Source organism: Nelumbo nucifera, chromosome 1, assembly GCF_055504915.1.
Source record: "Nelumbo nucifera cultivar China Antique chromosome 1, China Antique-T2T, whole genome shotgun sequence".
Lineage (NCBI taxonomy): Eukaryota > Viridiplantae > Streptophyta > Magnoliopsida > Proteales > Nelumbonaceae > Nelumbo > Nelumbo nucifera.
This window is the reverse complement of record NC_142649.1, coordinates 207459897-207476251: the sequence shown is the minus strand read 5'-3', so window position 1 is coordinate 207476251 and position 16355 is coordinate 207459897. Positions and strand designations below refer to the sequence as shown.

General features: G+C 38.6%; 1 protein-coding gene across 2 annotated transcripts in view; it reads left to right on the top strand.

Annotated features, from left to right (window-relative positions):
* LOC104610372 (DNA-directed RNA polymerases IV and V subunit 2-like) overlaps positions 1-16355 on the top strand; it is a 50518-nt gene that overhangs the window by 19638 nt on the left and 14525 nt on the right. For both annotated transcript variants that reach the window (XM_010276945.2, XM_088895989.1), the window contains exons 4-5: positions 2527-3407; positions 15209-15503. In XM_010276945.2, the coding sequence (XP_010275247.1) occupies positions 2527-3407; positions 15209-15503 (1176 nt within the window). The remainder of the gene's footprint in view (positions 1-2526; positions 3408-15208; positions 15504-16355) is intronic.

Here is a 16355-nt window from a genome sequence, read left to right as displayed (position 1 = left end):
GGAAGACAAACTACGATTTCCCTATTTACAGGTTGAGGATTCAACTTGCAACTGGTAAATCTTGGCATAATGCCTTTGCTCAGAATAGGTAGTTTTGGCTTGTTCCCTGATCTCACTAGCGGTGTCTGCCCACATAAAGTTCTTCTTCACATTAGGTTCCATGGCTGCAAGGAGCCAAGACATCACCATACTGTTTTCTTGGTCCCACCTATCATGTTCAGCTGTCTCACTCTTGGGTTCTTTCACCCTTCCATTTATGTAACCAGCTTTTCCCCTTGCCGTTACATAAAGTTTTACACTTTTAGCCCACTCCAGGTAGTTTAGACCATTTAAAGGGGTAATGGGCATGGGAAACATCATGTTTTCACCTCCCATACCAGCTGTGCTGTGGGTCGGTGTAACCCCCGATGAAGTTGAATCATAGTTTGCCATAGAGTACTGCTGAAATCAGACCAAATCCCACACAACTACACAACAGCCACAAACAGAATACCAACCCTCAAGAAATTTACTTCTGGGATGTGGAAAAGAACACAAAAAAACTGCTGAAATCAACTCAGTGATGGTTCAGTCATTAAAACAGCCCAGTAATCAGTCCAACACCAGCCAAGGCAGACGTTAGAATAGTATACTATCAGTCTAACTACAGCCCATGCAGTCTAACAATTCAGAATCCAAACGAATGTATAGAACCAAGGGATAAGTCCTTCACACCATTGGCCAAAAAACAAAAAAACAAGAACACATACCCTGTCTAGCACCTGTACAAGGGTGCCAACCAACACAACATCGAACATAGAAGAAAGTGAGTCTCTTTCTGCATCGCCCTTTGACTAGGGTTTCCTTGATATTACAACCAAGGAAGAACCCAAAGGAAGAGCCGCAAGTAGTCTGCTAGGGTTTCTCTATCTTCCACGTCCAAGAAATCAAAGAAGGAAAAGAGGACGAAGCAGGTTCAAATAGGAGAGACCGAAATTCTTTTATAGCCCAAAACCTTGCTCTGATACCATGTAATCATTCATGGAGAGAGAGAGATGAGAGAGAGAAAGAGAAGAAGAGGAAGATATGATTGAGAGAAAAAGAAAAAACACTTCTGGTTGCCGCCAGTTCATTATTTATATTAACTTAATATAAAAAGAATGGAGATTACAAGTATGCCCCTAGTGGCACTCCCTTGAAACAAACTAATAAGAAAGAAAGAAAATAACTAACTGATAGCATCTTAAGCTGACGACCCACTAACAGCAACTATAAAATAACAATTAAATAATCCTCACAACAGGAGTTAAATGGATTTTAAATTAATAAAAATTAATTTTAAAGTAACTATTTAATACTTTACCTGTTTCAAATAAAAAGATTTTAAATTAAAATTAATATAAAAAATTAAAAATTGTTAATTATTATTATAAAATAGAACATTTGAACTGTTAACAGACTCTTTCAATTTTTAGTGGTGTAGGTTTGATCTTGCAACTATTAAAAATACTATGTAATGTAACCAGAAAAATGAGTTAAAATAATCTTTTAAAATAATTTACAATAATAAATAGTAATGCGAATGGGGACAGCAGGTTTGCCACCACTTTCTCTAACTTCTCAACAACTCTGGAATTAACGAGTAAAATAATAAGCGTTTTGGGCTTACATGGGTCTAGATCCCCCCTTTCTTTTTCACTGATAGTTGCTCTCCTTTTCTTTGACATTGATGGGAATAGTTCCTTTTGCAGCTTTGTTTCGAGTATCAAAAACAGGTCCTTCCCAACTGTTTTGATCTGTCTTTTGCCACCAAGACAAACTATGCCAAAGCAGAGTTCATGATGACCAAAAGCGGAGGGGTTTGATATTGCATCAAGCCGGCGACCGACCTCTTGAAAGAGACAAAGGCCTGAATTGGGGGGGGGGCTTGTGTTTGTTGAAGAGAGACAGAGGAAGAGACGAGGGATCAATTTTCTTTGAAAAAAAAAAGAAAAAACTAAGAAAATTAAGGGGGAGGGAGGATGGAGAGGGGGCACTGATGTGGACCACATTTCTTTTCTTTTCTTTTTTTGAGTAAGAACATTGCTTTAGTATATAGGTATAGATTCTGTAGCCTGGCCTGATGCTAGGTTGTCATCTTGGTTCAATTACCATTAATATGCTTTTAGTTCCTCAGAACTGCCATGGGCCTATCTTGGGCATACGTTACCAATTTTGCATATCTAGTTCTCTTGTGCTTTGAGGACATGGTTAACTGAATGAATGTCATTGTGTTAAATTATTAACCAACTTTTTTGATAAATGAATATGATTTTATTAATGAAAAGATCAAGAGGTTAAATCATTACAGTTTAGCAATTATTAACTGGCTTTTATTCTTAGAGTAATTAATATTCTGATATTTAGGGATTGGTTGTTGAGTGTTGAATACATGTACAGACTTTCTGTTACTGTTGATATTTATGCTAATTAAGAGTGAAATAAATTCATGGGTTGTGCTAGCTTTGATACATTAGGGATGTAATTTCTATTTGTTGTTCACTGCAGACCTTCATTGCACAAGAACAGATATGCTTGAAGAGACTCTGGGTTTCTAGTAAACCAAGCTGGATGGTTTCATATCGTTCCAATTTGAAGAAGAGAAGAGTATATATAAAACTAATAGAAACTCCTAAACCTGAATATCTTCAAGGAGGGAATGTCCTTAATGTGTATTTCTTGTCTTCTACAATTCCCCTTTGGATTTTGTTTTTTGCACTTGGTGCTTCATCAGATAAGGAGATTGTTGAAATGATTGATCTTGATATTAGTGATGCCACTTTTGTAAATATATTGCTCTCTACCATATGTGATGCTGATGAGAAGTGCGAGGGTTTCCGTAAAGAAGGAAAAGCTCTCAAACATATAGATGAACTAATTAAAAACACAAAATTTCCACCTACAGATAGTATAGAAGACATCCTGAATAATTCCCTATTTCCTGCTCTTAGCAGCTATAGAGAAAAAGCTCTGTTTCTTGGATATATGGTAAAGTGTCTTTTATTATCCTATACCGGGCGAAGAAAATGCGAGAACAGGGATGACTTTAGGAACAAAAGGTTAGAGCTAGCTGGTGATTTGCTTGAGCGGGAGCTGAGGGTGCACATCAGACATGCTCAGAGACGGATGACCAAAGCTATGCAGAAAGATCTGTATGGAGACCGTGCCTTGCACCCCATTGAACATTATTTGGATGCTTCAATTATTACAAATGGTCTTACCAGGGCATTCTCAACTGGAGCTTGGTCACATCCCTTCAATACAGGTGAAAGGCTGTCTGGTGTAGTAGCAACACTTAGGCGAACAAATCCCCTGCAAATGACAGCTGATATGAGGAAAACACGACAGCAGGTTCAATACACTGGAAAGGTTGGAGATGCTAGATTCCCGTAAGTCTATGTTTTCAACTTCTTGTATGCATTCATTTTTTTTGTCTTTTATTTTAACTTGTAATGTTATGAATTTTTCTTGAGTTAATTGGTTTAACTAAATGCCATGTGTTGAGTCTTAGTCTGAGTTAGTTGGTTTATTTTAACTTGTACTTGTCCATGTTTTCAACTTCTTATATCAGCAGTTTTCATCCTTTTGTGCCAAACTATCTTTTCAATGCCCTTAGATTTTATTACCCCCGGGAGTTTCTATTAGCTTTCATTCTATTCCTATAAAATTCATCCCAAAAAACTTATCAAAACCATAGTTTTTGGAGGTTTGTCCCTTTCTCTCATCAAAGGTAATTTAGCAGAAAATGGAGTGTGTCTTCAAATTGAATGCCCCATTCTATCCTTCATCTTAAACACCTCTACGAAGTTTCATTGAAAACTTTCATCCCTACGCTTGGGGTTGGGGGGTGTTCACTAATATTTTTCAGAGAATAAGGTAAAGTATTTTATTCATTGAACTCCATCATAGACAAGTATAGCCATGTACAGTGAGTCGCTATATGAAGTGTCAACATGCTATACTGGCCTGCTCTTCCTTACAAAAACAGTGATGCAGACTCAAAAATGCTGTTATGAGGTTTGTTACAAAATAGGTCTGTTGTAGCCAGTCAAGAATAAAACATCCTCAACACTTTCCTGGTCACTTCTACTGATTACTTAAAAATTCGTTGGTTTCTTTCTTTCCAAATTCCCCAAGGAATAGCTATTGGAATAGTACTCCACAACAATTTACCTTTTCTGCTAACACCTCAGATCCTTTAAGATTTTAAGTGATCTTCCAAGTTATCTGGACAGCACCAGCTGAGATTGAAGATTTTACAAAAATATGAGAAAAGCTCTCTCACCGATATATGTATGATCACTTAAAGCTTGTATGATTTCGATTTTCAAGAAAAAAACAAACAAACAACTTCCATATAAACAATAACATTTTATTTTTGCTAATATAGTTGTTTTTTATTTTAGAAAAATATGGTGAACACCCCATATTTTTTTTTTGAATTTTCTATATTTTCGTTGTGTTGGGGAAAATTTGCAGTTATTTGTGTTTTGGCTTTCAATCTTTCCAACCTCAATAGATCTCTGTCTTTAGTCCTTTTTTTTCCTTTTTGTAAACCCTTAACTCATAGTTTCCCTTTTGTAGAGATAGTTGATAGACTATTAGTGTGTGTGGTCCCAGTCCCACACTTTATTTTACTGTTTGTTTCTTTATGTTATAGTTATGGTAGTTGGGTCGGTTGGGCCATATTTATTTTCTTTTGTTTCAGTAGGGGTATTAGAGTAATTCTACTTCTTGTAAAGTCACGAGTATAAATAAGATTTAGTGGGGTGGCCATAATCATCTAACCGCACCCTTTCTCTTCTTTCTTCTCTTCTCTCCTCTCTTCTCTTCGAATCTAGGTTGACTTCTCTTCTTCTCTCTAAATTACATCAGAAAACACATTCTTTTCTGGTTCTTTTATTCAAGTTGGCATCAGAGCAAGGCAAATAAAGATTAGGGTTTTCATGTGAGCTTGATCTGGTCGGCTGCATGAGAACTCTTTAGAATTGGATTTTCTGCAGTAGTGCCTGGTTCTTGGAGTATTGGAGACTGCCCAAGGAATTGAAAGATTCTTGGAGATTGTTCGGTGATCAGGAAGAATCAGAGAAAACAGGTGAGACCAAAATTAGGGTTTCAATTGAGGTGACGACCAGTGTTCTTCTGAGAAAGATAAAATCTTTAGTAAGGCCGATCTTGGTTAGAAGTAGTTTAAGCCTCTCTATGAGCAGCGGTTGATAAACCTTTGTCTCCCCTGCTGTTTTCTCCCTTTTTTAAAACCCTACGATCAATTTTTTTGGACTCAAAGACCGACTTTCAGACTGATGATGAACTGGGGAGTTGATTATTGACTGTGGATGCTTTCTTGGAAGGTGACTATCGGCTGAGAATGAGTTCTTGATGACTATTCCTAGCTGTGAATAAATTTTGAGTTGTTTTTTCTTTCAATTCCTTAGGGTTTCAGCATAAAAGAAGTTTTTTTTGGGTTATTTTCTTGAAGTCTTGACCTGTTAGTGCTCTACATGCAATGGAGAAGGCTGGAAGTGAGCTGAAAACTCAAGGGGAAGGACTTTTAGGGACTGGTAGCATGATTGAAAATTCTTTTCAGGTTACCACTGTTAGGTTTGATGGAACCAATTACTTGGAATGGGCCCAATCAGCAATGATGGCCATTGGATATAGAGGTAAATTAGGTTATGTGACTGGGGACACAAAGAAGCCAGCCAAGGATGACATATCACATCCCAAATGGGTTCAAGAGAACTATTTGGTAATGACTTGGCTATGCAACTCTATGCAGCCTCGCATCAGCTGAAACTACTTATGGGCAAAAACAACTAAGGAGATTTGGGACAACATGAAGGAAACATACTCCCAACCTCTTAATGTTGCTAGAGCTTATGAGCTGAAGTGTGAAGTGAATAATCTCAAGCAAGGGGAGAAACTAGTCTCAATTTACTTTGCTACTCTAAAATCCCTATGGCATGAAATTGATCACTTGGAAACTATTGTGTGGGAAAGTTAGAGGGATGCAACAACATATAGAAAGCTAATTGAAACAAATAGAGTGTTTGAGTTCTTAGCTGGTTTGAACTCAGATTTTGACATCGTAAGACAACAACTTCTTACTAGGGAGAGTGTGACATTATCTCAAGCCTACTCATTGGTTCATAGTGAAGAGAGTAGGAGAAATGTTAGAGGGGAGAAAGAAAGGAAAATGAAGAAGGAAGATAAAAGAGACATTTTTTGCGATCATTGTAAGAAGCCAAAACATACTAGGGGCATTTGTTGGAAGTTACATCCCCACCTGATGCCAGTGAGACTCAGAAACAAGAAGGGAAGTGCTAATGTGGCAGTTATTACAGACAGTGCATCCACTTCCAGCACAAGGACCACATCCTTAGATGCCTTAACTACTGTTCGGACTGCATTGACACAGTTAGAGCTGCTGTTCGTACAACTGTTTACCTTATTAACAAAATTCCTTCATGGGTTCTAGACATGAAAACACCATTCAATCTTCTGTTTCTAGACAAGGACTTATTTACTATTCCCCTTAAAACTTTTGGGTGTACTTGTTTTGTTCAAATCCTTGGACCTCATTGCTCCAAATTTGATCCCAAAGTTGCAAAATGTATCTTCCTTGGGTATGTACAAAAACAAAAGGGGTATTTTTGTTATGAGCTAGTTTTGGGGAGGCGTTTTGTGTCCATGGGTGTCACTTTTTTTGAGGATATGCCCTACTATCATAGGGCTTCTCCTTAGTGAGGAAGGGATTTCCACCCCAGAAGTTTTATTACCTATTCTAGTCACTGAGGGGGAGTGTCATGAAGAGAGTTGTCCGAAGTGCATGGAGTTGAGAGTGTATCACAGACAATGGTGAAGGTAGGTTGATTTCCATCCTCAACAGTGTAGGCCGATCCCAACACCTTCTACAACTCTAGATCCAGGCAGTACTCCCACTTTTGAGCCCACTGTTGCATATACTTTGCCTAACACTATTGAGCCTCAGCCTTCTCCTTCAGATGACCTTGATTTCCCAATTGCAATTCGTAAAGGGAAGAGTCGTTGTACTTCATCCACTACTCATTGTATCTCCCAGTTTCTTTCTTATGATTGTCTCTCAGAATCCTATAGATTTTTCCTGGCATCTATTGCTCCTATTCCTAATCCCAGAGCAGTGCAAGAAGCTCTATTGATACCTGAGTGGAAGGAAGCAATGAAAGTAGAGATGGATTCTCTTGTTAAGAACAATACACGGAAACTAGTTGACCAGCCTAAGAGGAAGAAACCTGTGGGGTGCAAATGGGTGTTTACAGTGAAATATAATGCTGATAGTTCTGTAGAGAGATATAAGGCCAGATTGGTTGCAAAGGGATTCCCACAAACTTATGGCATAGACTATATGGAAACCTTTGCACCAGTTGCCAAGATGAACACTATCAGAGTCATGCTATCTATTGCTGCAAATTTCTCGTGGTCACTGTTTCAGATGGATGTCAAGAATGCATTTCTCAATAGAGATTTGCAAGAGGTGTACATGGAGTTACCCCCTGGTTTTTATAGTACAAAAGCAGGAAAGAAAGTTTTCCAGCTGAGGAAGGCTTTATATGGGCTGAAGCAATCTCCAAGAGCCTGGTTTGATAGGTTTAGACTGGCTTTGGAAATGTTTGGTTACATACGGGCTCAATTAGATCACACTCTCTTCTTTAAGAAGACAGACTCCTCCTTAACTTGCTGTATGTGGATGACATTGTAGTGATGGGAAGTGATATTAGTGAAATTGACTCTCTTAAGTAGCATCTTCACAAGGAATTTGAAGTGAAGGACTTGGGGGAGTTGCGCTATTTCCTAGGAATTGAGGTAGCTCGATCTAAGCATGGCATTTTTATCTCTCAAAGAAAGTGTGTTCTTGACTTATTGGAAGAAACTGGAAAGTTAGGAGTAAAGTTTGCTGACACACCCATTGAGTTGAACCATAAAATAAGTGTAGAAGGCGGAGAGCTTCTTGAGGACAGGGCTATGTATCAAATGTTGGTTGGGAAACTTCTTTATCTTTGCCTAACACGCACAGATATTTCATATGTTGTAAGTGTTATTAGTCAGTACATGCATTCTCCTAGGACCACTCACTTTCTTGCAATGAAAAGGATACTTGCTTACTTGAAGAGATGCCCAGGGAGAGGCATACTCTTCAGAAATAGTGGTCATATGAAGATAGAGGTATATATAGATGCTGATTGGGTTGGATGTATTGATGACAGAAGATCTACCTCTAGGTATTGTGCATTTGTAGGGGGGAAACCTTGTTTCCTAGAGAAGTAAGAAACAAAATGTTGTTGCTCGCTCCAGTGCTGAAGCTGAATGCAGGTCCATGGCCAATGGTGTTGCAGAAGTGTTATGGCTGAGATCTTTACTTGATGAGTTAGGGGTTGACTATGAGAAACCTCTAATGTTGTATTGTGATAATCAACCTGTAGTTAACATTACCCACAATCCAATACAACATGACAGGACTAAATGTATCAAGGTGGACAAACATTTTATCTACGAGCGAGTTGCATCTCAAGAAGTGTGTCTTTTATATATTGCCTTAGACATGAAGCTAGTTGATCTCTTTATTAAAGCAATCACAAAAATCAAGTTGAAGACAAATTTACGCAAGTTGGGAATGACGAATATCTACTCCCAACTTGAGGGGGAGTGTAGAGATAGTTGATAGACTAGTGTGTGTGGTCCCAGCCCCACACTTTATTTTACTGTTTGTTTCTTTATGTTACAGTTATGGTAGTTGGGCTGGTTGGGCCATATTTATTTTCTTTTGTTTTAGTAGGGGTATTAGAGTAATTCTACTTCTTGTAAAGTCATGAGTATAAATAAGATTTAGTGGGGCGGCCAGAATCATCGAACCACACCCCTTCTTTTCTTTCTTCTCTTCTCTCTTCTTCTTCTTCTTCTTCTCTTCGAATCTATGTTGACTTCTATTCTTCTCTCTAAATTACATCAGAAAACACATTCTCTTTTGGTTCTTTTATTCAAGTCCTTTTCGTTTCATCCTTTGGTTATAATAATCTTTTTTTTGATAAATGATGAATTTTATTAATCTCAAAAGATAAGAAGGTACAAGCTCCCCAAGGAGAGGCACGAGATGCAACCTCTCCATACTAGTTAAGAACAACTTTCCAACAGACTAAAACAGGTTAAAAGGTAGCACAAAAAAAAATCTTCCCTAGAAACCCCAAGTTTGGGCAGAGAATCAGCCATAGTATTTGCCGACCTACGCACCCATTTAACATTCACTCTCATATTACTAGTTAGCCACTTCACTTTTTTGAGGAGGTCTCTGTATCCCCAAATGACAGCATCTAGATTTGAGAGCCAGCCTATTACCACCTGAGAATCCCCTTCAATTTGCAAATGTTCCACCCCAAGCTGGTTGGCGATCTGAATACCTTGTACAGACGCTAGTAGTTCTTCCCTTGTAGAATCTCCCACTCCCACTGGCCCTAAGAATAAGGACACAATGTTGCTTTCCTTATCCCTCAGCACACCCCCTACACCTAAAGGCCCAGGGTTACCTTGGCTGCTCCCATCGAAGTTTAGTTTAGTGACACCTTACGGGGGAGGTTTCTATTGTATAACTCTTTTGTTCTTAGTAGAGTTATTAGTAACCATAGTTTTCAAGGTGCCAAGGCGAGGCTAGGTGACAAGGGACGCCTTGTCTTCTTGCCTAGGTGATGGATTATTTCAAATAAAATAATGTATCCTAGGGTAATTCCCTAGGTTCCATAATCATGTTTCCTTAATAGTTATCCATAATTTTCATGAGAAAAGTATAAACTTCATGTTCAAGTATAGAAAATCAACATATTCCAACATATTCATGAGAAAAAAAGAAGAAAGAAAAGACATTTCAAAAAATATAAGGGATGAACCCCTATTTCTGTTATAGGAAAAGAAGAAAAGAAAAGGTGGAAGAAGAAAATTGGTATATAGTGTAGACACACAAAATTAGTAAAGAAAAAGAGGTAAATGTGTTGGTTATACAACATTTTAAGTTCTTCCTTACTTATTGGTTCAGGTTTTGAAGTCTTTTAGGGTTCAATACAGCATTTAGCAATGTTTGTATTGATTAAACCCTAACAAATAAGAAAATAATAAAAAGAAATTAGTATATAAACACACAAAATGAATATTTAGTTTAAAAATGTCTATTTTAAAATTATAACCTCAAAAAATTAAGAATATAAAAGTTTTGTCTAACCCACTATAGAAAACTGCTTGGTGATTAGGTGAGGCGAGCCTCCAAGGGCGCCTTGTTGCCTAAGCGTCGCCTAGGTGCCCACATTGACAACTATGTTAGCGACTACTGGCCAGTTCCTGCATAGGTCATCAAAAGAAAAATCAGCAAACATATTGAAGGTTTTCAACCAATGGATTGCTTCTGTCAAAACACAGTCCTTCAACTCAGCCAAGCTTCTTTCCTTTTCTAGGAATATTCTAGCATTCCTTTCCTCCCAAACAGTCCATAAGGTAGCTGCCCTAAGACATTTCCACATGATTTTACCTCTCCTCATTTGCCACCCAAAAATAGGAGTAAATAGCAAGCTAACATTAGATGGCTAGATCCACCTACAACCAAATAAACTAAAGTTCCAATTCCATAACTCTGTAGCAAGAGAACAAGATATCAGTAAATGGAAGCAGCCCTCACTTTGCGCCTTACAAGGGGAACACCAATTCGGGGAAAGACAAAGAAGAGGTCTCTTTTTCTGCAAGTTTTCCAAAGTATTGATTTTCCCATGGAACCTCCCAATAGAAAGCAACAATTTTGGGGGGAATAGGTCTTGCTCAAACTTTTTTAACAAGAAACTCTCGGGGGTTTAACCTGAAGCTTAGGGATTTTAGAAAAGAAGTGCAAGTAAAGGTACCTTTAGGTAAGGGAGTCCAAACTCTTTAGGTTTTGTGGAATCTAAACAAACTGATTCAAGTAAATGAAGCAACTTAGTAACACAAGTAAACTCACCGTCCCTTGGACTTGTCGAAACCTAAAGTCCCAGTTTAAGGATAAGGGAAGCAACGGTTCCAAGAGACACTTTGAAATTGGCTCATTTTTGTAAAGGGAAAGGGAGTATAAGGAAGGGAACTGATCCTTGAGGGGTTGGTTACCCACCCAAATATCCTCCCAGAACCGAATAGAATTACCAGAACAAGCATTATACCTAACAAACCTGAGGAAGTAAGGTAGAATACTCTGTATGGCTTTCCAAGGTGTTGTGAGGGTAGCCTGATGAGATATCCTAGCATCCCAACCATTTCTTGAGTATCCATGAATACTTGACATCACTTCATGCCATGTATCCATGAATACTTGACATCACTTCATGTCTGTCGGGGATTATTTGACTCAGTTGTGAACTTTATAACATTAAAATACCCCCCAAACACCATGGGCCTTCCCATAAGCCATGTATGCCATGAAGCTCTTCCCATAACTCATTCCTCTCTCTATAGCTATTTGGCCCATACACATTTGTTAACACCCATATAAATCCGTTTTCCACCATTCTAAATTTTAGGGAGATAGTAAAGTTTCCTATCGGCTCCTCAACTAGTTCTATGCAGTCTTCCCTCCACAAAGTTACTATTCCCCCAGAGGCTCCCCAAGATGGAGTTGAGCACCACCTCACTCCTCTTACTCTCCAAGCCTCTCTAACTCACCTCCTGTCTAGTTCAGCCAACTTTGTCTCCTGAAGCATCACTAAATCAGGTCTTTCTCCCTAAGCAACTCCTTAATCATTCTCTTTTTTCTAGCATTGCCTAGACCTCTCACATTCCAACTGATGATCTTCATTGACCTACTTGATATAAACCCTCCAAGACATTATCTTCCATCATTTAAAGGCGTTTTTTTTTCTCTCCCCTCTTCCACTAAATTCAATATCTCCTCCAATGTCCAAAATGAGTCTCTCTACTTCAGATCTTTTCTTCTTTTTCCTGCCCTTATTACCCACAGACTTCCTAGACAGCTCTTTATTTCCTGTTTCCTGCACCAACCTATTGGGGCTAGCAAGAGGTTTAGATTTATTTGGGGTTTCCTCCACCATCTCTTCTTTCTGTTTGTATTCCTCCAACAAGGTACAGATCTGCTCCCAAATCCGTTCCAATTCTTCCTCGTTTTTTTTACTAAAGGATCCCCCTTCTCAATACCAATTCCAACACTCTCCTTCACCACTCCCCTGCTACTGGTTGGTTGTTCTGGCTGTGATGTCAGGATATCTGGTACAGGCATAGCACCTAGGTTAGTATCTAAAAACAAATAGACAGGCTTACCTGAAGGTAATGAAGGTGGGAGCAATGTGCTCTGAAGAGGGGTTTCAATTGTTGAGTTCAAGACCAAACCCTTTCCTTGTTCCTTATTCAGCTGCATAAGTGGACCAGGTTTAACCGTAACATTTTCACCCCCTACAGCCAAAGATACCTCACTAGTCTTTCCCTTTATGTATTCCTTTACATAAGGCGTCAAAGAAGATTCCCTTCTCTCTGGCCCAATATCTTAAGTCTGCTATGTTAATGGAATAGGCTCATTTATTGGAACAGGTGTAAGCTTCCGAACCTCTGTAATCGCTACTAAACCCGTTTGATTTTTGTTTGACACTTTGTTGCAGTCTTGTGGTACCATTTTCTCCTCTGGAAATAATACCTCAGTGTTTAAGCTATCCTCCTCGAAAATATCTTTTGATTTTTGGAGGTCAAGGCTTCCCCATTTCCGAGTCTGGGATGTCTATTTCACTTCGCTTTACACATCTTGGATTACGGCGATCCTGTGTAGACCGAGACAACTTCTTTGCAGGGACCCACTGTAGCGAGTTGGAAACTTTTACAGACTTGTTCGAGCGAGAGGAGGAGCTCGAGGAAGACGATGGTAGGTTCTGTTTCCCGTCTATTTGCGAGCCCCCCCCTGTCACATGCTCCTTTAAGTCTGCACATGCCCCTTTAAGGCAACACTCAGTTTGTTTGGGCCTGGCTAGCCAAGAGGCCTTTAAGAGCCCAATATCCGCTGGGTCAACTGGTGCATGGTTTTCCACCACTACAAGGGCCCCGGTCTGACCCGAAGGTTTACCCCCCATTCTCCAGATCAACCATTACTAACAACGGTCCTTCCCCTTCCTTGCAGAAGATAATTCATTAACTCCATTCAAAAAATTTTGTTTGGTGCCCGAATCTACTACCTGGGCAAAAGTTTTATTGGTTTTCAAACCTTTGCCTTGTAGCCCACGATTTTTACTATCTTCTTGACCCAAACCTTTTGGACTGCTTAAAGGTTGTCTTTCCATTTTGGTGAAATATCCCAGTTCCTTTTGTTTATCCAACCACATGCTTCCATGTAGTTCCATCTCCTCTACCTTCATGTCTTCCTCTTGCCTGGCTTCCCTCCAGAGTGCAGCTTCAATGGAGGAAGCTAACCAAGCTGGTAAGAATAAACCATTCACTCCAGTAGTCACCTTCCTCGGTATATCTTCTGTTTTTACTCCACCCAGTAGGATGGCTGCATTTCGAAGGTCTCCCTAGAACACACCATCAAGGCGAGCACCACACAGTAACACGATAGTGTTTTCTGTCTCTTGATTCCAAAGATGGAAAGGCAAACCATCTACTCGAACAGTCACATTATCCTCCACTGAGAAGAGCTTTGAGTTAGAAGATGGAGACCATTTAAAGATTGAGAAGGTCCCCAAAGTATCCTGAATACATAAGGCATCGATATCTACCTGGTTTTCAAGGGGATCGAGAACTGCCATAGCTTGATCAAATGGAGTTAACATAAAAGTGTTCTTTAACCCCAGTTTGAACCTCAAAAGTTCTGCAACTTTCCACCAATCGTGTACTAACTTTTCAGCTTCAGTCACTAGCATGATTTCCCATTGCCCTGTTATCCCCTCTACTACTATGGAGGGATTCCTACTGTTATTTACCAAGGCTGGGAAGTCCTGTTTTTGTTCCTTTTTCTCACACAAAACAGGACTGCTAATGAACTGGTTCTGATCATTTCCTCCATATTCTATTCCCTCATCGTCCTCCATCTTCCTTCTATTTGTGAAGCTTGTTAATATATCAGCCACCCTTTTCCAACCTTGACTATTTTTCCCTGCAGGGAAACAGACAATTTGTTTTCTTCCTTTAGCAAAATATTCAGTGAGGGATATGAATGCACCTTTTGCATTCTTCTTGCTTTCCAGCACATACCTCCTACTCGTCTCTGAGAAGTTTTCTTTCCTAACTTGTCTGCTTCCCTTTAGTTGCTGCATCAGATACAAATCCTTTCAGCCAGGCAATCATTTCTAAGCCTTCCACAATCACTGTAGCCTTTTTCCGTTCTCTCATCTTCAAGCTGAGTCTTCCTCTAATCCGCATTTCTTCAAAAAGGAAATCTTTAGCCTCCACCTCCATTTCCACGAACTCTTTCTCCACTCTTCCTTCCATCTTCTATTTCTCTGAAAGAACTAAAAGTGTGCCACCCCTCCCACTGACATTTGGAATCAAGAAAAACCGAAGGCAAGGAAAATTAAAGTGTCCTTTTCATTCAGGAGGGGGTTACAAAGTACATAGAAAACTTCACAAAGCAAGACCTAATTAGAGGTTCTGATTCTACCACCACGTTATAATAATCTTGTATAGCTAGGTTAATTACCAATATCAAATTCAGTCACTTAGCTGTTATCAAACAGCTGACAGAATTATTACTGAATTCATCCTTTGTAATGTTGTTAGACTTGGTAAATTTGATCAAGTCAATGTTTCTAAGAATTGAAAAACCAAATAACAGTTTTGGCTTCTAGTTCCTGGTTCTGGTGGTCCAACAACCATCAGGTCTGATCTAAGCCTTATTAATATTGGTCCCAACACTATAGGGTCCTAACCAATACTGCCCTTTCTCCTATACTGTACCCCTGTTCTTAGCGAAGTCTATATTTACGGATTTTCTAATATCACTATAACTACCTGTTATTAGTGATCTTATAACTTTTTACATCAATAGATCAATTTGATATTTTGTGGTTTGCATTGATGAATTTGACATTCCTTCTCGTATTAATGAACATTAGGTGCTTATTTATGTAGATATTTCTCCAATTGAGTTTTGGTGGATGGTCTGAGATGCATTATGTGGCCTCACTAATTCCTATACTTCCTTTTTTGCTGCATGCAGAAACCCTTCCCATTGGGGAAAATTGTGCTTTCTTTCTACACCAGATGGGGAAAACTGTGGGCTCGTAAAAAATTTAGCTATCACAGGACTTGTGAGTACAAATTCTGTGGAGCCTTTGTTGGACATATTATTGAATTGTGGTATGGAGAAACTGGTAGACTGTAATTCTCCAGCTTCAGTGAGTGGAAAGGATAAGGTTTTCCTTAATGGAGAGTGGATTGGTGTTTGTATAGATTCTGCCAAATTTGTTAGGGATCTGAGAAATAAGCGTAGGAGTAAGGAAATCCCACACCAGGTTTTCTCTTCTTCCTTTGTGTAATGTTCAATTTTTTCCAAGTTAAAACTTATTTCGTACATTGTTCAGATGCCACTTTTCTTGCATAAATATTAGGTCTTGTTCAAAGATAAAATGATGATGTGATTTTTATATTTGGAGATTTTTGCTTGTGTTAAATTAAGAGCTTCCCAAGAAACTAGCTGACAAAGAATAAACATCCAGATTTTTCTGTTTTCAAATTACATGCATATACAATTGAATGTATTTATGTTTTCATGCAATTAAAACCATGTGCATGTCTAGTTTGTCAATTTTCTGCTCAACAATAATCTCAACTAAGTTTGTGCAAAAGGAAAAGGAAAATAATTATATGATTGAATTACATGAGCTTATTGATAATAATCTCTTGTTGCTAATCAAAAAGGGCTTGTTAATGAGTTAAAGTACAACTTAATTATGTCATTTCTTTACATGTTATGTTTATGTATTTTAATTTTGGATAATAGGATTTTTACTTTTTTGACACATTTATTTTAAAATTTAAGTTTATATTTTTATTAATATTATGTTTATTATTTTTTGGCATTTTTTGAAATTTTTGAAAAATTTTACCAATTTTTATTTTGCGACTTGCTTCAAAAGCGCACCTTGCCTTGCACCTTGTGCCTCGGGCGCAAATTGACCCCTACACCTTGCGCTTTTAAAACACTGACACTTTTTTCTATGGATATATCCAAAGCACCTAGTCCGTATGGGTTCACAATGGCATTTTATCAGGATTGTTGGGACATACTCAAATATGACATTCAAAGGGTGTTTAATGAATTTTTTGGGAGGGGGGGTGATAAATCCGGGTTTAAATTCTACTTT